General features: G+C 37.4%; 1 protein-coding gene across 5 annotated transcripts in view; it reads left to right on the top strand.

The window, feature by feature from the left end:
• The window catches only part of LOC114646118 (CREB-regulated transcription coactivator 2-like), a 365689-nt gene that overhangs the window by 321478 nt on the left and 18955 nt on the right, over window positions 1-25256 (top strand). For all 5 annotated transcript variants that reach the window (XM_051922804.1, XM_051922805.1, XM_028794111.2 and 2 more), the window contains 3 exons: window positions 8246-8647; window positions 10778-10864; window positions 17018-17216. In XM_051922804.1, the coding sequence (XP_051778764.1) occupies window positions 8246-8647; window positions 10778-10864; window positions 17018-17216 (688 nt within the window). The remainder of the gene's footprint in view (window positions 1-8245; window positions 8648-10777; window positions 10865-17017; window positions 17217-25256) is intronic.

Below are 25256 nucleotides of genomic sequence, written 5' to 3' on the forward strand. Positions count from 1 at the left end.
GCGGCAGATCCCGCTACAATAAATAACCGCGCTGTTGCTGTTTCAAGCTGAATAAAGCTGGTGTTGCTAAAGTACTGAGACTCAGCTTCGTGTTTTAGGGTGCAAGACAGGGACTCGCACGTCACAGCACACACGCGCGAGCACACACAGTCACAATGCTAATGCTGCAGTAAACAGTATACGCTCGTACGGATGTTGACTATATGAGTGAGGCACGCCAACTCAGACGGAGAATAGGAGACGATTGCCCACAATCCCGCAGCAAGAGAGAGAGAGGAACCATCAGTTCAGTTGTGATCACATGACGCTCAGCAGACAAAGCGTATACATACTACTTGTACTGCAAGACCTTGCTCGTTTATCAAGTCAAAATTTATTAAAAATTTATGCTCATCTTGTAAAACACTCGTAAACCAAGTTACTCGCAAACCGAGGTTCCACTCTATATGCAAACAGAATTTTTTTTTTCTCAAGTGGGTTAAAGTCATTGCAGGAAAAGTGGATGAAGTGTATGGAGCTATCATGGGACTATATTGAAAAATAAAACAATAATTTTTTGAAAACTGTTTTCTTTCCTACTGAGTTAGACAAAGTATTGAACGCCCCTCATACAATAGTCAGCTAAAACAAAATAATATGTACATTTTTTTAGAATCTTGCAACAGTATAAAATTCAAATTCATGGTTTGTTTCTTAAATAAATTGACAGTCTGTATAATGTTATAATATGTGATTTAATATTTAATTCTGACATCTACTGTATAATCTTTATTTATGGCTTAATTTACTAAACAAGAACAACATTTAGATTCTTAAATTATAGCAAATAAAAAAGTCAAGAGTTTCTTTCACAGACCTGTAATGTGTTGCATCCATCCATCCATCCATTGTCTCCCGCTTATCCGAGGTCGGGTCGCGGGGGCAGCAGCTTGAGCAGAGATGCCCAGACTTCCCTCTACCCGGCCACTTCTTCTAGCTCTTCCGAGAGAATCCCAAGGCGTTCCCAGGCCAGTCGAGAGACATAGTCCCTCCAGCGTGTCCTGGGTCTTCCCCGGGGCCTCTTCCCGGTTAGACGTGCCTGGAACACCTCACCAGGGAGGCGTCCAGGAGGCATCCTGATCAGATGCCCGAGCCACCTCATCTGACTCCTCTCGATGCGGAGGAGCAGCGGCTCTACTCTGAGCCCCTCCCAGATGACTGAGCTTCTCACCCTATCTTTAAGGGAAAGCCCAGACAACCTGCGGAGGAAACTCATTTCAGCCACTTGTATTCGCGATCTCGTTCTTTCGGTCACTACCCATAGTTCATGACCATAGGTGAGGGTAGGAACATAGATCGACTGGTAAATTGAGAGCTTCGCCTTGCGGCTCAGCTCCTTTTTCACCACGACAGACCGATGCAGAGTCCGCATTACTGCGGATGCCGCACCGATCCGCCTGTCGATCTCACACTCCATTCTTCCCTCACTCGTGAACAAGACCCCGAGATACTTGAACTCCTCCACTTGGGGCAGGATCTCGCTACCAACCCTGAGAGGGCACTCCACCCTTTTCCGGCTGAGGACCATGGTCTCGGATTTGGAGGTGCTGATTCTCATCCCAGCCGCTTCACACTCGGCTGCGAACCGATCCAGAGAGAGCTGAAGATCATGGCCTGATGAAGCAAACAGGACAACATCATCTGCAAAAAGCAGTGACCCAATCCTGAGCCCACCAAACCGGACCCCCTCAACGCCCTGGCTGCGCCTAGAAATTCTGTCCATAAAACTTATGAACAGAATCGGTGACAAAGGGCAGCCCTGGCGGAGTCCAACTCTCACTGGAAACGGGTTCGACTTACTGCCGGCAATGCGGACCAGGCTCTGGCACCAATCATACAGGGACTGAACAGCCCTTATCAGGGGGGCCGGTACCCCATACTCTCGGAGTACCCCCCAGAGGATTCCCCGAGGGACACGGTCGAATGCCTTTTCCAAGTCCACAATACACATGTAGACTGGTTGGGCAAACTCCCATGCACCCTCCAGGACCCTGCTAAGGGTATAGAGCTGGTCCACTGTTCCGCGACCAGGACGAAAACCACACTGTTCCTCCTGAATCCGAGGCTCGACTATCCGACGGACCCTCCTCTCCAGGACCCCTGAATAGACTTTTCCAGGGAGGCTGAGCAGTGTGATCCCTCTGTAGTTGAAACACACCCTCCGATCCCCCTTCTTAAAGAGGGGGACTACCACCCCGGTCTGCCAATCCAGAGGCACTGTCCCTGATGTCCATGCGATGTTGCAGAGGCGTGTCAACCAAGACAGTCCTACAACATCCAGAGCCTTGAGGAACTCCGGGCGTATCTCATCCACCCCCGGGGCCCTGCCACCAAGGAGTTTTTTGACCACCTCGGTGACCTCAGTCCCAGAGATGGGGGAGCCCACCTCTGACTCCCCAGGCTCTGCTTCCTCATTGGAAGGCATGTTAATGGGATTGAGGAGGCCTTCGAAGTACTCCCCCCACCGACCCACAACGTCCCGAGACGAGGTCAGCAGCGCACCATCCCCACCATATACAGTGTTGACACTGCACTGCTTCCCCTTCCTGAGACGCCGGATGGTGGACCAGAATCTCTTCGAAGCCGTCCGAAAGTCGTTCTCCATGGCCTCCCCAAACTCCTCCCACGCCTGAGTTTTTGCCTCAGCAACCACCAAAGCCGCATTCCGCTTGGCCTGCCGGTACCTATCAGCTGCCTCCAGGGTCCTACAGGACAAAAGGGTCCTGTAGGACTCCTTCTTCAGCTTGACGGCATCCTTCACCGCTGGTGTCCACCAACGGGTTCGGGGATTGCCGCCACGACAGGCACTGACCACCTTACAGCCACAGCTCTGGTCAGCTGCCTCAACAATAGAGGCACGGAACATGGCCCATTCGGACTCAATGTCCCCCACCTCCCTCTGGATGTGGTCGAAGTTCTGCCGGAGGTGGGAGTTGAAGCTACTTCTGACAGGGGGCTCTGCCAGACGTTCCCAGCAGACCCTCACAACACGTTTGGGCCTACCACGCCTGACTGGCATCCTCCCCCACCATCGCAGCCAACTCACCACCAGGTGGTGATCAGTTGACAGCTCCGCCCCTCTCTTCACCCAAGTGTCCAAGACATGTGGCCGCAAGTCCGACGACACGACCACAAAGTCGATCATCGAACTGAGGCCTAGGGTGTCCTGGTGCCAAGTGCACATATGAACACCCCTATGCTTGAACATGGTGTTCGTTATGGACAATCCGTGATGAGCACAGAAGTCCAATAACAAAACACCGCTCGGGTTCAGATCGGGGGGGGGCCATTCCTCCCAATCACGCCCTTCCAGGTCTCACTGTCATTGCCCACGTGAGCATTGAAGTCTCCCAGCAGAACGAGGGAGTCCCCAGAAGGTATGCCCTCTAGCACCCCATCCAGGGACTCCAATGTGTTGCAGTGATTGTTAAATATATTTTTTCCTGTCTATTATTTTATTTTATTTTTTATTATTTTGTGAACATTTCACTTTTTTAACAGATGGTGATTCAAACAACACAATCTTCTCTTCACTTTATCTCACCCTTTTACATGCCACATTTTATTTATTTTATTTTTATTTATTTGTTAGAAAAAAAATTTAATAAGTTTTATTATTTTCAATAAATTGCCAAATATTCCTAAAATTAATTTTGGGGTGTTAAGTGCTATCTGATTAGAAAAAAAATAATTTTAAACTATTATTTTAGTAGAAGGCTGCAAGATAAGAAAATAGATAAAAAGTGAAGGGGTCTGAATACTTTCTGCACGCATTGTATTTCTTATACTGAATGTACTTCAGTTGCCATGATAGAAGTCTAATGACTTGGAAATCCACCTACAGAGTGAGGAAATGAAAATATATTAGGAATCTTTGGCAAATATTTCATTATTTGCCAGCACCTGCCAAAGGCAAAACTGAGTATTAATTATCAATTGATTTTTTCTTACCCACACTTATCTACACATTTGTGCATAATAACACACACAGAATGAACAGTGGGGAAACTGAAATTCCTTAAAGAAGCCCACATAAACAAAGGAAATACTTAAAGTCTCCACATAGGATACACTGAACATCAAATCAAACCTAGATGTCAGCTATATAAGGCATAATTACTACTTGTTGCATCGTCAAGGCACCTGTTAATTACTCTTACTGTGTTATTCTTAAAGCCAGAAAAGTGGTATCTGGGATTTCGTTCAGTCAAGGGTTGGACTAAGGAAAAAAAAACTTCATTGTTTACCTCCTGTATAGAACATTTTTGGACAAGGATTATCGTTGAAATGTGTCATTTCAAGCTACTGGTGAACATTTTGAGTGCTTCCTCCAAGCTAACTAATCTGAAATAATATATCAATGTAAAAATTAACAAACATTATCATGTATCAAATTGTGGATTAATTCAGAGCATATAGGTGTGAAATTTTGGAGTTGATATCCTAGTTTGCCCCATTTCTGTTAAGTAAAAGTTTTAAAATTCCTTGTTCAGGTAAAATAACCTTTCAAACCCAACCTCCAACAGACTGGCAAAGACACATAATGCATGCGTAACACATATAAATATAATACTTATACAGAGACTTACACAGAGATTAAACTACTTCCTGTAACACTGAAAATGAGAAATTACAGAATTACACATGCATGTTCACACCTTAATCCAGTTTAGAGTCATTGATAGGACAGTGACTATTCTGGCACAGGGCGCAATACTAACAGAAAATCAGACTCAAACTGTATTTTTCTCATGAAAGTGGAATATTTTTCCTTGAGCATTTTTGCATCATCAGTGGTAAAATTATGTTCTATATACAGGTGCTGGTCATAAAATTAGAATATCATGACAAAGTTGATTTATTTCAGTAATTCCATTCAAAAAGTGAAACTTGTATATTAGATTCATTCATTACACACAGACTGATGTATTTCAAATGTTTATTTCTTTTAATGTTGATGATTATAACTGACAACTAATGAAAGTCCCAAATTCAGTTTCTTGGAAAATTAGAATATCAATTAAGACCAATGCAAAAAAAGGATTTTTAGAAATGTTGGCCAACTGAAAGGTATGAACATGAAAAGTATGAGCTTGTACAGCACTCAATATTTAGTTGGGGCTCCTTTGGCCTGGATTACTGCAGCAATGCGGCGTGGTATGGAGTCGATCAGTCTGTGGCACTGCTCAGGTGTTATGAGAGCCCATGTTGCTCTGATAGTGGCCTTCAGCTCTTCTGAATTGTTGGGTCTGGCATATTGCATCTTCCTCTTCACAATACCCCATAGATTTTCTATGGGGTTAAGGTCAGGCGAGTTTGCTGGCCAATCAAGAACAGGGATACCATGGTCCTTAAACCAGGTACTGGTAGCTCTGGCACTGTGTGCAGGTGCCAGGTCCTGTTGGAAAATGAAATCTGCATCTCCATAAAGTTTGTCAGCAGCAGGAAGCATGAAGTGCTCTAAAACTTCCTGGTAGACGGCTGCGTTGACCTTGGACCTTAGAAAACACAATGGACCAACACCAGCAGATGACATGGCACCCCAAACCATCACTGACTGTGGAAACTTTACACTGGACCTCATGCAACGTGGATTCTGTGCCTCTCCTCTCTTCCTCCAGACTCTGGGACCTTGATTTCCAAAGGAAATGCAAAATTTACTTTCATCAGAGAACATAACTTTGGACCACTCGGCAGCAGTCCAGTCCTTTTTGTCTTTAGCCCAGGCGAGACGCTTCTGACGCTGTCTCTTGTTCAAGAGTGGCTTGACACAAAGAATGCGACAGCTGAAACCCATGTCTTGCATACGTCTGTGCGTGGTGGTTTTTGAAGCACTGACTCCAGCTGCAGTCCACTCTTTGTGAATCTCCCCCACATTTTTGAATGTGTTTTGTTTCACAATCCTCTCCAGGGTGCGGTTATCCCTATTGCTTATACACTTTTTTCTACCACAACTTGTCCTTCCCTTCACCTCTCTCTCTGCTTGGACACAGAGCTCTGTGAACAGCCAGCCTCTTTAGCAATGACCTTTTGTGTCTTGCCCTCCTTGTGCAAGGTGTCAATGGTTGTCTTTTGGACAACTGTCAAGTCAGCAGTCTTCCCCATGATTGTGTAGCCTACAGAACTAGACTGAGAGACCATTTAAAGGCTTTTGCAGGTGTTTTGAGTTAATTAGCTGATTAGAGTGTGGCACCAGGTGTCTTCAATATTGAACCTTTTCACAATATTCTAATTTTCCGAGATACTGAATTTGGGACTTTCATTAGTTGTCAGTTATAATCATCAACATTAAAAGAAATAAACATTTGAAATACATCAGTCTGTGTGTAATGAATGAATCTAATATACAAGTTTCACTTTTTGAATGGAATTACTGAAATAAATCAACTTTGTCATGATATTCTAATTTTATGACCAGCACCTGTATATGGTCCAAGACAGTGTCTTAAAAAACATGCACTCAGGGAGCTTATAACACTGTCTATTCATAATTAAACATACATAAAGTTTAGCTATGCTTATTTTTTGTATTTATTCATGTAGTGATGTTCTTTTTATATAGTAAACTAAACTGTAAACGCAGTATATTGTTTTATGGTGTCCAGTCTCTCTATTTTCCAAAAGTTAAACATTAGTTATTAGTTATTCTTAATAATGCTAAAATAAAAAAAAAAAAAGATTTTAAAGCTGATGTTTACGTGAAGGTGTAAGGCACCTCTTTTATTCCTGCCCTGTCAATCATGTATTAAAAGGTATTATTATAATCTTTATAACTGATATCCTTGCTCCTACAAGTAACATTAACTGTATTGACATCACCTGAAAGTGCTGTTTTATTTTTTGGTTGTTTGCAGCCATTGAGCAATTTGGAATATGAAAAACAATTTCAAATATTAGGATCTTAAAAGCAGGAGTCTGTATAAATTTTTTTTTATATTTTTCAAATTTATTATTTGAGCAAACTCTGTCAATGAAAGGTATAATAGTTTATTGTTTGTAATTAACTGTTTAATATATTTGTAAAAACTGATTAAAATGTTTGTAAAAACATTTTGATAGAACATATTATTGACATATTATTATATAGACAAAGACTGTAGAAAAACTTGTGTGTTTTTTTTTTCCTTTGGCCATTGGACAGAAAGATTGTTTATATTTCAATATTTCATTGTCCTTACTTAAGCTATCAATATACTGTATTGTCAGGTTTCTGGAAAGTACTGTGTTCCCCTCTAGTAGACAGCATTCAGTGTACATGGAAGAAAGGTCAATGAAAATATTAGCTTCCACATTATTTGTTGTTACAAATGATTGGTATATAAAACTAATTCATTTGGTTTCCAGTGGTATAACTGTGGGCTTATTTCAATTGACCTTGTTTATTTTTATGATTGAGTTTTTGTTCTTGGCAAATATGTGACATTTGCACATATAATGTGAACATGTGTAAAATCTTATCTAACCATTCCTGTTGTATTAAAAAGCTTCTTTGAGATTTTTGAATTTTTATTCAATTACAGTAACACTGATTATTTTGCATTCACATTTTGGACAACCATTTAAAGCATTTTAACATTAATATACAGTGTAACAATGGAGGAGCTTTCTCATCTTAGCTGCCTTATGAAGCTGGGGTTTCAAGTTTGATTCCAAACTTTGGTTTTATGTAGTGCTCTTCCTGTGTTTGTGTGGTTTTCCTCTTAGGACTCTTGTTTTCCTCCCACATTGCAAAGACTTGTCTGTGTTTACAGTAAATGACTCTGTAGTATGTATATGTGGGATTGTGCCAGCTTATGAATATGTAGTGATTCACTTTCACAGAAAATGAATCCTTCTTCATTACTTTTAACCATATTAAGCAGTTAAGAAAATGAGTAGCTTTATAGACCATCATTGCACTTGATTCAGATACGCTTGGTAGTATGTGTAGCAGCTCCTGTTCTGATGTGTGTATGATTACTGTCTAAATCAAATCAAACATGTAAAAAGTAAGCATAAACTAATCAAAAATGAATATGTAAATTGTCAGATAGACTTTTATTATATGAGGGGGAACATGTTTTGTACACCTGGCATTATTTAAAGCTTAGAGAGAGTAAAAAATATGGTAGGATGCATTGCAAAAATTATTTTTTATTTGTGTATTAATATGTTTTGCTCTTTTTTGCTGAAAATAATACATTTTTCATTCTTATTACTCCTACAGGGCGTTCCTTTGGACACCAGTAAACAGCCAATGGATCAGCGACTGCCTCCTTATTCTTACAGTCAAGCACACAAGCCTTTAGCCGTCCATCAGCAACAGCAAGGTGGACAACAAGGGCATCCAACACCTCTTCAGCCAGTACAACCAGTTTTGCCAAATCCACACACTAGTCAACCAGTTCAGCAGCCATCACAGCTGCCTCAGTCTTTTCAGCAATCTCATAAGACATTTCCTCAGGAGCAGCAACAGTTGGTCAATGTACAGTTGGGACCACAAAATCAGCATTTAAATGACCATCAGCAGCATTCACAAGATCATCAGCAACATTTGCAACCAATGTTTGAGATTCTGCCTCCTAGCTCCCAGTTTAATCAGTGTGTCACGGATCTAAATATGTATAATGTAAGTTATCGTTTCTTTAACCTCAGCGGGTACCTCTGACCTCATTATTTGAGACATTTGTCTGCCTTCATTTAAGTCTGATTTAAGTGTAATGATTTACTTCTGATGATAATTTTAAAAGATAACCTGATCGTGCAAATAGCCAACACAGACATACAATTCATATGTTTATTAAATATTTTTTAAATGTTTAAGATTGATTGTGGAAATTATGTTAACCTTTACACAAGAGGATGCAGGAAAGGACTACAAAAGCTCATGAAAACCTAGGCCTCAGTTAGCCTGTAGTCAAGTAAATAGTCTGCAAAAGGAGGAACTTTTTCACCATTACTACTTTCCCTAGGAGTGGATATCCTACAAAGATCATGATATAGAATGCTCCAGGAGGTGACAGTGAATGCTATTGTGACAGTTGTCTAAAACGTCTCTTCTGCTTACACATCACACCTGAACCTGGGGTCTGAAATAAAAGGGAAGAGAACAACTGCTTTCCTAAAAAAGTGAACATTGCTGCTTGTTTCAGGTTTTCTGAAGACATTACTGGAACAGTAATTTGTGACAGATGAAACAACCATTCAACTTTTTGGTCAAAGTACACAATGTTATCTTCAGTGCAAACAAAACACTGCTTGTCAACATCAAAACTTTATCCAAGCTGTGAAGCATCATGGTACTATTTGCTTCCTCAAATATATGAAAGATTTTAATAATTGAAGAAATTATATATTCCAAGTTGTATCAGGAAATTAGAGAATAGAGAATATCGGGGCAACTGTTTTTGATCTTAAGCTCAAAAGCTGTTGGGTCATGCAGTGTCACATTGACCCCAAATATTAATCCAATGCAGAAGTTCTACATTTTAGCATGGCCAAAACATAATCCTGTTGCAAGAAATGTAAGGGCATATTCTAAAGCAAGGTGTTCATGCAGCTCTATTAAAAAAAAGGGCCCAAAAAGCTCCTAAACTTTTCATAGATCTTATCGGCAGCAAAATATAGTTTAGAGTTTAATTGAGTTTATAATTGCTAAGGGAGGTGCAATCAAATGTAGAAGTTGACATGTTTTTTTCCAGTGTTGACCATGAATATTTAAACAATATGTCCAATAAAAACACCATAGTGTGTAACTTTGTGCTTGGTATCTGTATAATCAGACTTTCTGTTAGGATAATGTAGATGAAGGTCAGATCACATTTTAGAAGCAATTCATGTAGGAATCTAGAAGCTTATCCACATGTATTGCTTGTGTTATAGAAAATGTAACATAGGTTTAAATATTAGGATACAAAGAAAATTGTACAGCTGTATCGTATAGTGTGTGTATGAAATGGTTGCATTTCTAAAATATTAGGCAAATTTTTATAAATGTCAGTTTTCATTTGTATGTGGTTTACAATGCAGAAGTTGCATCTCAGTGCAGAAATTTGAAGCCTCTCTCTATGTAGCTCATGATATAATAGTCCAGTACTTTGAAAGCTATGAGGTTCATTCTGCCTCTGGGTCATTTTCAAGCTCTAATAAGGAAGGTAAAACTGTTTTTTTGTAATTGCATAGTGACAAGTAGCTACTTTACAGCCCCAGAGGTCTGGGTTTAAATTGAGGCACATGCACTTATGTGTGTTTTGATATTGCACATTTTCTGCATGTGTGCATGGGTTCTCTTTCCTTGTGACTATTGGATTTATTACCAGCCCTATACTGGTCCCCTTTTTCCTTATACCCTGTCCAGGATTGATTCCTGCCTTGAAAGCAATGCTAGATAGACATGGTCACCCGTGACACTGAACATGGTTAAACATGTTTCATAATGAATGAATGGAATTAAATGTGCCTATTTTTATTAGAAGTTTATTAAAAGACAGATGGAATCTTTAAGATATTCAGAATGTCTCAGCTGGTACTAAAAATACCCAGGGACATTATTTTTGAAATGTACATGCTTGCTGATGTATATGATTTCACAACTGTTTTAAACATTGGATGATATTTTTCCATTAAGACGATTAAATCTTTGGTTGCACAATTATCATTTTTTTAAAGTGATGAACTTTTGTTTGTGCAATGTTGAAGCAAATGCATTTAATTTCTTACTCAACTTACTCTTAACTAAAATGTTATCTTTTCATTGTAGGATTCTTCACTTCTGGGTTCTCTGCTTGATGATCCATACATGAATCTACAGGAGGGAGTGCCACAGGAACAGTCTTTAACTCATCAGGTGACTGCTTACATATAAGTTCCACTGTCACTGCAATGTAATTTACCTTCTTTTTGACATACTAGTTCTTGTACTGTATGTCACTGAAATATTAACCATTCTAGGAATTTACCAAGATTTGTTTGTTCACACATACCAGGGTAATTTTCTCGACTATGTTTATATATCACCTGTTATATTAGGTAAAGGTATGAGACCCTTAAAAGTGCACAAAAGAACCATAACTATGGAGTGCAATTTTACTTATTTATTTTAGAAAAATATCATTTTCAGATTTGTTTAATACATTTCAACAGAAAAGTACTTTGACAAAGACTGGTGTTTGAGTGCTGAATTTATTACATTAACATCACTGTCAATGAGAAACTCCAAAATAAACACAATACTATATAATCAATATAGTAATGGTAGAGTTGTACCAATTGGGTTTCTGCTGGTCAGTTCCAATTTTTTTTTAATAAAAATTGTCCTGTCGGAATCCGATTGCCATTTCTATGCATTCCCATTCCTTGTTCCATGTTGCCTGTTCAGTGAAAACCATATAGAATGGGCAATATATTATTGAAACATGTTTTGACAGCTATGAGCACTCCTTGGAGAACAGTCACAATTTTATTTCCTTTAATATTGAAACATTCTCTTTCATGTAATAGCTTTGAAAAAATTGTTATGGGAAACAATGTACCCATTTTTATATAAATTTTAATAAATGGAAGAAACCCAACTGGTGCAAGTTTTGTATTTGTATCTGGATGTATTACTATTTAATTTAAACTCTCACAAACAGTGTTGTTTATGTAAAAAAACTTAGCCACTGTTCTTCCTCAATCTATTTTATGTTAAACTGAATTAAACAGGTCTGAAAATGATATTATCAAAAAAAGTCATGATTTTCTATATTATAATAGTGAAAAAGTATTTCTTCATGCAAAAGCTTTGAAAAAAATCAGTATGAGAAACAATGCACTTGTTTTAATGTAAATCACCAGAAAAGAGTGTATTAGTGATGTCATTGGTCAAATATTGTTCTATGGAAAGAACTCAAAAACCTAACAATCAACATGGTGGTTATGGGTGGGTAACTGTATGTTTTAGTCCATGCCACCACATGTAGTTTTTCCCACATTGCTTTGCTACCAGGCAGGAAGCAACATGCAAATTGTAGGCACATCGCAGTTATACTGCAAAAATTAATTCACATCAGTTCAGATTGCTTATTTGTAAATTACTTCAGCATTAATGGAGAAGTCTAAAAAAATATCAGAAAGTATCCTTTTCCATACAGTAACATAATACCTTCTTCATGGGGGATAAGTTCCGAGACCTGCAAAAGGGTGACACCCATGGGTATAGAAGAACCCACGACACAAATATACTAAAGTAAAATCAAACCACCATACTATATGTAATATAATCTGTAGTTGGCATTTATCTTCACCCTTTCTACTGGAGAATAATATACACCATAAAGTAATATCAGTTTAATTTTTTGATATACTTTATTAATCCTCAAAGGGACAATTTACTATCTAAATTTAAAATGTAAGGGAGCTTTATGGTCCAGCCCATGCTTGGCAGCATTTACAGATTCAAAGATCAGATAAGACATTTTGTTAGCCCTGTTACATTTACATTTATTTATTTGGCTGACACCTTTATCCAAGGTGACTTGCAGCATTTATGATACAATTGGTTACATTTGTTTTGGTTTTCCAATTGGAGCAAAGGCAAGTCAAGTGATTTGCTTGTGGTCAGAAAGTGTCATTAGCGGTATTTGAACACATAACCTTTAAGTCCAGAGCCTTAACCACTACACTGCACTGCCTGCCTAAGTTAATATTCAGGTAGTCAAAGTTCCCCATGTCTATAATAGCTCCCTGTAAACTTACCTGTGTAATATTATTAAACAAATGAGCATTGAAAGGACTGTCTGTATTGGGGGTCTATAGCACATTCCTAAAATAAGGCCTCTTTCCCTAATGCTTTCCAGACGGATGCAGATGTCCTCATAAGGATAGAGCTCATCATCCAACTGAAGAAGACACTCATTTAAATTCTGTTTTACTTCAATGACAAACTCCACTCATTTTCTCTTCTGCCCCCTCCTTTTCTGTTCTGTCTCTCCTTCCTAAAAATGTGTACCCATCTATGTTTTACATCCCCATATTTTTTATTTAGCAAGATTTCTCTTATTGCTTTATTATTGCTACATACAACCCCAACCATACTTGTTTTATTTAATACACTTTTATCATTTAGGGAAGTGTTTTTAATCTGTCACTTATTTTACTTTTGCATTTAAACTTTGGGCTAGTATTTACATTAGAGTCATGACTGTGTTAACAACATCTTGACTAACAATGTGGCACTTTAAAGGCAAAGCTTCCATAGAGATACAATAAATGAAACTGAATAACGTTTAAACTCTGTCATAAGCAATGGTATTACAGTATTAATATTGTTATTAATGTATTATTATTACTGTATTTCAATAATGATTATTAATTTATGTGATGTGTGTAGTATGTTAATGTTAGGTTAAGTTAGGGTAACTTGCGTCTGGTTGGTTAGTGTTAGGGGGGAAATGACACAAAGGCACATCCATATGTGTTGCTGGCTCTCTCTGGGATTTCACTGCATGCTGTGCATGGAGTGCAGCGATACAGATGTGGTGCTTTGTAAAGTCGGCACAGTGAAAATTACATCAGACACAGTGGCACACCCCCCTGCTTTTTTAATATACGTCAGCACGTTTAATCAAAAATGAATTCAACTCAAAATGTTTCCAGGGCAAGATCCAACCTGCGAACGCTGCAACCAAGCTCCTGCCTCACTGGGTCACATGTTTTGGGCCTGCACCAAACTAACATCATTTTGGACCAAAATCTTTAAGTGCCTTGGTATCACAATCCCTCCTAACCCACTAACAGCTGTGTTCAGTGTTCTTCCAGATGGACTTGAAGTGGAGAAGGACAAGCAAACGGTGATTGCATTCACTACACTTTTGGCATTCTGACTTATTTTGTTAAATTGGAAGAATCCTAACTCTCCTCTGATAAGTCAGTGGGAAACCGATGTCTTATATTATTTGAAATTGGAAAAAATCTAATTCTCAGTTAGAAGATCTGTACAGAATTTTTTCAAAACCTGGCAGGATCTAATCAATATTATTTTAGAATAAGAGAAATTACTATTGCCGCATTTATTTTCCTTCTCCATTTTTTTTATTTACCTATATATATTCCTTCCTTTATTTTGTTTATTGTTGCCTTATTAAAAAGCCCTAAGCAATTCTCCTTTGGCTAAGCTCTCCTTCTCAGGGGTGGGGTTCGATTTGTCTTCAATTTTTTTTTCTTTTTGTTATAAATTGATCTATGTGTATGGAATGATTACAATAAAATTAATAAATAAAATTAAAAAAAAAAAATGAATTCAACTAACAATGCACCTTTCAGAACCATATTCCATCATATGAGATAGATTGTAGTATACATAATTGTTTTTATACTATTTTTCAACCCTTCATGTACCATTTTAAACATGGCATGTCTTAAACCCCCCGCCACTAACCCTAATACACCTACCCAAAACATTGGTGTCTCTCTGGTTCAAGTGCAATACATTAAAAGGAGTCCCAATTCCCCATAAACCTATACCCTTCTATCTTACACCAAGATTTGAGCTATGCATCAACCTTTCTAATCTCCTCAATTTTTTCCTGTACTGGTGCGTGGCACAGGCAGAACTTGGAAGAAAACTACTTTCTCAGTTCTGTTTCCCAGCCTGATTTGTAACTCTTTAAATTTGGATTGCAGAAGTGACAGCCTGCCCTTATATATGTCATTTGTTTCGAACATGGACAGTGACAACATGGGTCCACCCCTGCTCTATCCAAAAGCCTATCCTCTCTTCCAGGCAGGTCTCACATCTGTACTCCCAGAAGGGAACACAATGTAAGACTCTCTGTCTCTGGAGAAAACCTGTACTTCCAAACCTCTGTATGCTAATTATTGACCAGTTATCTTGAGCAAAAACTTCCTGGTTGTAATCTATTACTGATAAACTGGGCCATCAGTAAGAAATGCTTGTTACTATACCTTTACTATTGGGAAAAGCTAGATTAAGCTGAATATCCACAAGACTGGTGCCCAATACCCATCTCCCTTAGTTGATAACAAATAGGGTTAGTGTGAAAGAGATGCAATGCTCCACCTGGATTAGCTCCACTATTTCGAAATCTGGTCAGTTTTCAGACATTTTTAAAAATCTAACCCAAGAAAATAAAGTTTTTAGCTACATGAAAGCTTTGCAAACGTTTGATTTATCAGCACACAAGATAAGTACTGTATGTGGCTGATCAAATTTAATGTAATTATTAAACATAAGAAGTACAATGTTAAATTAGAATGCAGAATGGGAGGTTTGAAACTTGAACATACACTTCATGAGAAGGATCTAGTAGTCATGGTGTACTCATCATTATCTACATTCATACAGTGTACAGAAGTGATTGAGAAGGATGTTAGATTATACAGCACAATGGGCAGAGTGCAAATCAAAGGAGGTTATGCTTAAGCTGTCTATCTCACAAGTGAAGCCTCACCTGTAATACTGTGTTGGTCTTCATATTACAAATAATAGTGCTAGAGAAAGTCAAGAGAAGAGGAACTTCGCAAATTCCAGGATTGAGAGGTATAAACTATGAGGAAAATTTTAAAGACCTTTTCTGTTTAAGCAGAGATTAAAATGTGACATAACTAAAGAGTTAAAAATTATGAAACAAATTAGTACAGCAAACACTTTTTAAAACAAATTCTTCAACAACAATATGGGAACACAATCTGAACCTTATTAAGAGCAAATTTTGACAAAAGCTAGGTTATTCTTCACCCAAACATTTGTAATCACTTGGTGTAAATTATTAAGTAGTGCAGTAGAGAGCAGGACTTTGAAGACCTTCAAATCTAAATTCAGTATTATTTTGGAGAATCAAATAGGATTGGCTGGGCATTCTTCAACTGAATGTCATTTTCTTATCTAAATTATTCTATTATTTTAGTGATTGGCTCATTTGCAACAGCATCAGCCAACCATAAATAAGGACTCTTTGACACTTTGCTTGCTTTATTTGACAATTTTCCATCCTGGGAAATTCCTAGGAGTATTATTGGGCCTTGACCTGGTTACATTTCCTAGGCAATGTTCCTGGAAATCCTGCTTTTTTGATATATGCATATGTGGGTCACATACTAATGTTTCATTGTCTTCTTATAACTTCACTACACAAAATGTGTTTTCTAGCCAGACATAAGTTATAAACTATACAGCTGCACTGGCAATTATAAGTGCCTGTGTTTCTTGTGTCAGTATCTAATGTTATGAATGCAGCAGATTCCACTAACAATGGTGATGCATTTCAGATAGATGATTAATTTATTACCTTTTTGTAGCTACTTAGAGAGAAGTTAACCTACACTGCTGGCCATTAAAGCTATATAAACTGAAAAAAAGAGTCACAGTGGTCTGAAACCCTCAGGATGGATAGTTCATGTTAGAGAATGAGAATAAGTACAAACATTGCACATATGCAAATGATGTGTACAAGTTAGTCCACCAGGACATTCCCACTGTGGATATAAAAGGTACCAGCAAACGGAATCTCATTGAATTAATGATGGCAGTTAGTGAGTTCTTAGTGACAAAACATGCTCTGATAAAGAACATTTATGGTATATTTTAAAATCTACACTTTTAGACCACTGGGAGCACATATTGAAGAGCAGTTATTTTAAAGAACCATTTCTTTCAAAGAAACATCAGGAAGTGATATGAGAGTCTTTTCATGCTATGACATATATACTAGGCTACATTTTATTATTTATTTTCAACTGTTTAATTAACGTTTTATTTGAAAAATGTATCATTTGTTCTTTAAAAAACTTTGTTATGATGCATTCTATGGATGGGTCTAAATAAAGTAAAGTTTGACTGATAAATCAAAGTAAACAAATTAAATTTTTGTCATTTGGAAGCCATACATATATATACTTATCTTTCTTGTTTTAAAGTTGTACCAAGCAAGTAAATGTCATTTAAAACCAAAAAAAAAAATATTTTGCACCATTGTTATCATTTTTCCATTTCTCTCATTAGCTGGAACAGTTCAACATGGTAGAAAGGCTGGCATTTCGCAACAACCATCACCAGCTGCAAAGGGATCTTACAGACCTTGCCTTTTCTCATCCTTCAGAATGCAGCCATGGTGATCAGCAAGATTCACCATTTTTTACCAAACAGAAACAGAGCTGTTTAGAAGGCCGTTTGGGAAATGTGTCCAACATTATCTACACAGGTAATTTATGTCTGTTTAATCCTTAATTTGTATTTACCTTAGTATGTTTACAAATTTCTAAGATGTCAGTCACCATTGTATTCATTCTGTTTTTAGGGGTTTGGTACTATACATTTAATGGCCAGTGCAATATTATTTACATATGACTACATCAAATAATGTATTTTTCAAGGTTTATGATCTCTTGCAGTTCAAAAAATGGTGTGCTTGCTTTCTTGCCAATAGTTGATCTGGAAGAATTCTGACAAATCTGAATAATTCTGACAACACTATTTGTTCATCGGTGAAACAGAGGATTCAAATACCTTTGCATTTTTAATAATACTGCTCTTGAATAGGACACAAAATAAGAGATTAACAGTTGTGCATATATTATTAAGTAAAACTTTTTTTATACAGCACCTATCACAGACAAAAGTCACAAATCACTAAGCAATAAAATACAAAATAAAATGAAATATCAAAGCAAAATACAAAACAAGAACAATATATTAAAAAAAAAAAAAAAGAAAATCCCAAATGCCTGTCTGAACAGATGCGTCTTATGTTAACACTTAAACAGTTTAATAGATTCTGCTGATCTCAATGTCAGTGGAAAACTGTTGTATAATTTGGGATCAATGGGTTGAATTGCACAATCCCAACATGTCTTTAATCTGGTACAAGGAAACGAGAGAAGATCTAACTTAACAGATCTCAGAGCATGGCCAGAGGTGTGATGCTGAAGGAGGTTTGTGATATATTGGAGAGCTTGACCATACAAAACTGTGTAAGTGAGTACCAGAATTTTGAACTGGATCCTAAATTACACTGGGATCCAATGTAGAGAGTGTGAAATTGGGGGGATGCAAGTCCTTTTGTTTGAACATGTTAAAAGCCAGGCATATGGCAAGCCAAATTAACATTTAGAGATATCTCAAAATGAATTTCAGATATCTTAAAATGTAATTTACTTTTTAAGATATCTAAAACTAGCTTTGAGATATCTTAAAATAATTTCCTTCACATTTTAAGATATCTGCAATACATTTTAAGATATCTGCAATACATTTTAAGATATCTCAAATGCATTTCAAGATATCTCAAATGAATTTTCAGATATCTTAAATTGAACTTTCATGCATTTCAAGATATCTCAAGATAATTTCCTATAAAACTGCCTATTCAGTGGGACTTCTTGTTTATTATTTATTATATCTTAAAATGTATTTGAGATGTCTTGAAATGAGCAGGAAGTGATTTTGAGATATCTGAAAATGTATTTGAGATATCTGAAAATGTACAGGAAGCTGTTTTGAGATATCTGGAAATGTATTTCAGATATCTTAAATTGTATTGTAGATATCTGAAAATGCTATCGAGATATCTTGAAATAATTGAGTGTCCTTTTAAAGATATCTTAAAATGCATTTTAGATATCTTGAAATACAATTTGAGATATCTTGGAATGCATTGTTAGATATCTGAAATGGAGCAGAGACCCATTTTAAGACATGAAATTAATTTTAGATATCTAAAAATGTATTTTAGATATCTCAAACAACAGTGAATTTTAAGTTATCTTAAATGCTTTTTGAGATATCTTAATTATATTTATATCCTAAAATAAATGCATTTTTAGATATCTCAACATAACTTCCTGCACATTTTAAGATATCTCAAATATATTTTCAGATATCTTAAAATAACTTCCTGTGCATTTCAAGATATCTCAAATACATTTTGAGATATCTTAAAATAGACAGGAAGTCCCATTCAAAGAATAGGAAATTTTACAGGAAGTTATTTTAAGATATCTCGAAATGTATTTGAGATATCTCAAAATGCACAGGAACCTATTTCGAGATATCTCAAATTGCATTTATGATATCTTAAAATGCATTTCATATATTTCAAAATGTACAGCATATCATTTCAAGATATCTTGAAATCTATTTGAGATATTATAAAATGGTTTTTAGATATCTTAAAATAGGTGCATTTTTAGATATCTGTAATTCAGTTTGAGATATCTAAAATGCATTTCCAGATATCTTAAAATTCATTTTGAGATATCTCTAAATGTTAATTCAGCTTGCCATACAAGCAGCTGCATTTTGGACAGTCTGTAGACGAGATAAACCAGCTTTACTTAGACAGGTAAAGAGGAAATTGTAATAATCCAGATGTGATGAAATGAAAGCATTGACAAGCATTTCCATCATAGCCCTGGTAACAACAGATCTCAACTTGGATAAGTTTCTTAAATGAAAAAGCAACAACGACTGAGACACCAGACATGTGCATCGTAACTCGGGGATTGATCAAATATGACACCTAAATTACGAAGGGATGAATGAAAAGAGGTGGAGATAGTAGAAAGTTTTTTGAGTAACTGCTGGGTATAGATCAGGATGGGTAAAGAATAAAAACTCATTTTCCTGGGCATTTAACTTTACGTAGTTAACCAGTAGCCAAATATTGATCTCCTTCAGTTGACCAAAGAAGATAATTTGTGTATTTATTTTGGCTTAAAAGGATAACAAAACTGAATATCGTTGGCATAAAAATGATGATTTGAGGCAGAGGAAGCATATAAAATAAAAATAAGATAGGTCTAAGGACCGATCCACCACTTTCATAATAGAAACATAGTGGCTTAATCATATAAACCATTTTTATGTAATTTTTTTCTGTTAAAATCAATATCACTTTCTATAAAAAAAACTGATAAAGTTATCACATACTGTTTTATTTTGTTTTATGACATTAACATTATGCATTTATTATGTTTCATTATTTTTTGCTTTATATGCTTGAGGAAGATCTAGATAATTTTAATGATTTTAATGACCATTTTAAGGACTTTGACTGATAGCTTTTATGAGTTGGGTGTGTAAGATAGTACAAGACATTCTGATTTTTTTTTCCCTAGGTACTTCTTGCATGAGATTGGACAGATACAGTATATCATTGTGTTTGTTTTTTAGGTGTGAATAAATGCAAAAGTCACCTAGTTATGATAGCCATATCTATAAGTCTGTCTGTCCACATGAAAAAAGCTCATCTCCCAGTGGACAGATTTTTGACGCACTTATTGTTAGGAGTGTTCATTTTTTGTTGGGATAGCTCAAATATAGTGTGCTATACAAGGATCTAAAATTTGTAAATCTCTCATTGAACAGCATTAGCAAATCTGTCTCCCTTGAAACATTCTATGCAACTGTTTCAAACTTACCTTGAGAGAGATTACTTCATAAATATTTTTTTTTTTTATATTTTCCTCTTTTACTAGTCCAACAGCCCCTCATTACAAGTTAGTCAAAATGCTGGGAAGGAGCATGCACAAGCCACTCGTATACAATGGCATGCAAAAGTTTGGGAAACCTTGCTTAAAATGTCTGTTACTATGTGAATAGTTAAGTCAGCAGAAGATGACCTGATCACCAAAAAGCATAAAGTTAAAGATGACAAATTTCATTTCAGCATTTTATGCAAGATTATTGTATTGTTTGTTTTTTTTTTGTGCAATTGTACAGTGAAAAAAGGAAAGGAGCACCTTGCAAAAGTTTGGGCACCCCAAGATATTTAAGGTTTCAGAGAACTTTTACCAAGAACTTACCTCAAGCTATGGCTTGTTCACAGTTATTGTTAGGAAACCCCAGGTGATGCAAATTGCAAAGCTATATAAGTTCTCTGACTCCTCAAACGTTGTTTCTACAATCAGCAGCCATAGGCTCCTCTAAGCAACTGCCTAGCACTCAGAAAAATGAACAATTAATGTTCACAAATCATGACAAGGCTAAACAATGATAGTGAAGAATTTTCAGGTAGTCATTCTTAATGTTATTAGGTAATGACAGTTAACAGGAATGGTGAGGGTCAAGTTGAGGTCTGTAAGACCAAGAAAACTTTCTGAAAGAACTGTTCAATACATAGCTAGAAAGGCAAATAAATAAACCCCATGTAACTGCAAAAGACATTCAGAAAGATTTAGCAGACTCTGAAGTGGTGGTGCACTGTTCTACTTTGCAGCAACACATGAACAAATATGACCTTGATGGTAGTCAGCAGAAGAAAACCTTTCCTGTGTCCCAGCCACAAAATGCAGCACCTGAAATTTGAAAATAAACATCTAAATAAGCCTGATTCATTTTGAAAACAAGTCCTGTGGACTGATGAAGTCAAAATAGAACTTTTTGGCCATAATGTGAAAAGGTGTGTTTGGAGAAATATTGTGCTGAATTCCAGGAAAACAACACCTCTCCAACTATTAAGCATGGGTTGGGCCTACAATAAGATAATTAACTGAAACATACCTCAAAGTCTACAATGGAAAACCTCAAGAGGCATAAACTGATGGTTTTGCCATGGCCCTCACAGTATCCCGACCTAAACATCATTGAAAATATGTGGATAGATCTCAAAAGAGCAGTGAATGTAAGGCAGCCGAAGAATCTTGACTAGAAGCCTTTTGCAAAAACAAATGGATTAAAATACATCAATTAAGAACTGAAAGAATCTTAGCTGGCTACAAAAAGTGTTTACAAGCTGTGATACTTGCGAGAGGGGGTGTTATTAAGAACTGACCATGTCGGGTGCCCTATTCATTTTTTTGGTATTTGTACCTGTGAATGATGGAGGGGAGAGGCGGTAGTATGCATCGTGGTCATGACTTAGAGAATAATAGTGAGAAAAAAAAACGGTAACTTTTACAAGTCCTATAAATGTACAGGGGGCTGTTACGGACACAAACCAAATGTATGTGTGTACTGTATAATATTAACAATAAGAGCAGCTCACTACTGAAAATGGCAAATATAGGAGGCAGTCGGAATTGAACTCTTGATTACAAGTCAGCAAATCTTACCGCTACGCCACGGAAGCTGTTGTATCATCCTTGAACCTTTTGTGAAAGTGTTTATTTGATCTTTGGACTTCAGGCTTCACACATTCTATAGTTTATGCCTACACTTTGTAACATTTATTACTAAAATATGAAAAAGTTTCTGTTTTAACAATGTGTTTACACAGATTACTGTAGAAATGGAACACACATGAAATGTATGTGCTCCAAATAACGATCTATTATTTCCACTCTAAAACTCCAGCACTTCACTCCCAGATAATCAATCAAGGCATGAGCTGGGAGAACTTTGTGCACGTTCTGCAGCTGTGGGGGGGATGGAATAGCAGGCTGCTTGTCTTAATATGTACATTTACAAAACAAAAGACACTAATGGAGAGGTGCGAATGGATTTAAGGTGGGCTGGATTTACGAGTTTTCTCGTAGACTCTGGTAATTCTAGTGTTAAACCTTCCCTTTCTTTTTTGCTGGTACCCATCTGTCACAAATCATTACTGACACTCTTCTCCACCCTGCCTGCACTCTCTTCTTCATTTCTCTTCCACACTCCCCATTACTCTGTACTGTTGATCCCAAGTAATTAAACTCACCCACCTTCGCCAACTCTATCCCTGCATCCTCACCATTCCTCTGACCATCTCAGATGTATTTATTTTGCTAACATTTGAACAAAAAGGTTGTTAAGATGAAAGAAAAAAATCACTTTGCTGTCCCAATATAAGCTAGAGTACAGTAATCCCTCCTCCATCACGGGGGTTGCGTTCCAGACCCCCCCGCGAAAGGTGAAAATCCGCGAAGTAGAAACTATATGTTTATATGGTTATTTTTATATTGTCATGCTTGGGTCACAGATTTGCACAGAAACACAGGAGGTTGTAGAGACACAGGAACGTTATTCAAAACACTGCAAACAAACATTTGTCTCTTTTTCAAAAGTTTAAACTGTGCTCCATGACAAGACAGAGATGACAGTTCCGTCTCATAATTAAAAGAATGCAAACATATCTTCCTCTTCAAAGGAGTGCGCATCAGAGAGAGAGAGAGAAAAAAGCAAACAGTCAAAAATCAATAGGGCTGTTTGGCTTTTAAGTATGCGAAGCACCGCCGGACAAAGTAGCTGCGAGGAAGGGAGCAAGCATTTTTCAGCAGAGCGTCAGTATCCTCTAGGCCAGTATGCGAACAGCCCCTCTGCTCACACCCCCTCCATCAGAGCGAGAGACAGAGCAAACAATCAAAAATCAATACGTGCTGTTTGATCTTTTAAGTATGCGCAGCACCATGCGGGAAGCATATCGCTTGCAAAGCAGTCACATGTAAGCCCAGCAAAGAAGGGAGCACTGTGAAGGTAATCTTTCAGCGTTTTTTGAGGAGCGGCCGTGTCATCTAGGGGTGCGAACAGCCCCCGTGCTCACAATATATTTGAGGAGTTTTATTTAATACATAATACGCGCTGTGGTTGGGTAGCTTCTCAGCAATCTGCCAGTAGCGTCCCTTGTATGAAATCAACTGGACAAACCAACTGAGGAAGCGTGTACCAGAAATTAAAAGACCCATTGTCCGCAGAAATCCGCAAACCAGCAAAAAATCCGCGATATATATTTAAATATGCTTACCTATAAAATCCGCGATAGAGTGAAGCCGCGAAAGTCGAAGCGCGATATAGCGAGGGATTACGGTATTTTTCAGTTTCTTTGTTACACCTTGCCTGATGAAGGGGCCTTAGCTGCCTCGAAAGCTTGCATTTGTAATCTATTTAGTTAGCCAATAAAAGGTGTCATTTCACCCTACTTTCTCCTGTGCACACATATTCTGTCTTGGTCCTAACTGACCTTCATTCCACTCCTCTCTAGAGCATATCTCCACCTCTATAGGGTCTCCTCAACCTGCTCCTTACAGATAACAGTGTTATCAGGAAACATCATAATCCATGGAGAGACTTATCTAATCTCCTCTGTCAACCTGTCCATCACCATTGCAAATAAGAAAGTGCTTAGAGCTGATCCCTGATGTAATCCAACCTCAACCTTAAACACATCCATTACTCCTACTGTAGACCTCACCACTGTCTCACTTTCCTTGTACATATCCTGTTCGACTTTTACATACTTCTATGCCATTTCTGACTTCCTCATACTTCCTCATCACGACTCCTCTCTAGGCACCCTGTCATATTTTTTCTCTAGGTCCACAGAGACACAATGCAATTCCTTCTGGCCTTCTCTGTACTTCTCCATCAATACTCGCAGAGCAAACATCGCATTTGTAATACTCTTTCCTGGCATGAAACCATACTGCCGCTCACTAATCCTCACCTTCTATCTTAACCTAGCTTCCACTACTCTTTACCATAACTTCATGCTGTGGCAGATCCATTTTATTCCTCTGTAGTTACTATAGTTCTACACATCATCCTTGTTTTTATAAAAATCAGTATCAGAACACTTCTTTCCAAGATTGCATTAAACTCCACTGTCATCTGGATCACTCATCCTCTTCATAGTTTTCCTTACTTCCTCCTTGCTAATCTATTACACTTCTTGGTTAACTATCTCCGCATCATCCAACCTTCTGTCTCTCTTATTCTCTTCATTCATCAACCTCTCAAAGTACTCTTTCCATCTGCTCAGTACACTCTCCTCACTTGTGAGTACATTTCCATCATTATATTTTATCATCCTAACCTGTTGCTCATCTTTCCATGCTCAGTCTCTCTGTCTAGACAATTGATACTGTACATGTCCTTTTGTACAAGAGGTTGTGTCCAACCTCTCATATAACTCATCATATGCCTTATCTTTAACCTTCACCACCCCTCACCTCATCTTACACCTTATTTCCTTGTACTCCTGTCATTATCTCTCTGACTATCCCACTTCTTCCTTGCTAACCTCTTCCTCTGTATACTTCCCTGTACTTCCCCATTCTACCACCACCATATAAAGCGTATAAGGTACGTTATAAATTAAATGTCGACATCTAAGCGAAGAAGAAAGCAGTGCAGAGAAAAAGAGACTCAAATTAGTTGGACAGATAAAAAAGCAAAAAAGAATAATCGAGGTGCAAATTCAGAAAATAAGGAAAGTAATGATCAGCCCGGAACAAGTGGAATTGAAAAAAGCACGTCCAATCCGGTTCAGAATTAAAAGACAATGAGTAAAAGAAAGAACTTCATAAAGACGTTTACAAACGTTGAC

The sequence above is a fragment of the Erpetoichthys calabaricus genome, chromosome 2 (genome assembly GCF_900747795.2).
Source record: "Erpetoichthys calabaricus chromosome 2, fErpCal1.3, whole genome shotgun sequence".
In the NCBI taxonomy this organism is placed as follows: domain Eukaryota; kingdom Metazoa; phylum Chordata; class Cladistia; order Polypteriformes; family Polypteridae; genus Erpetoichthys; species Erpetoichthys calabaricus.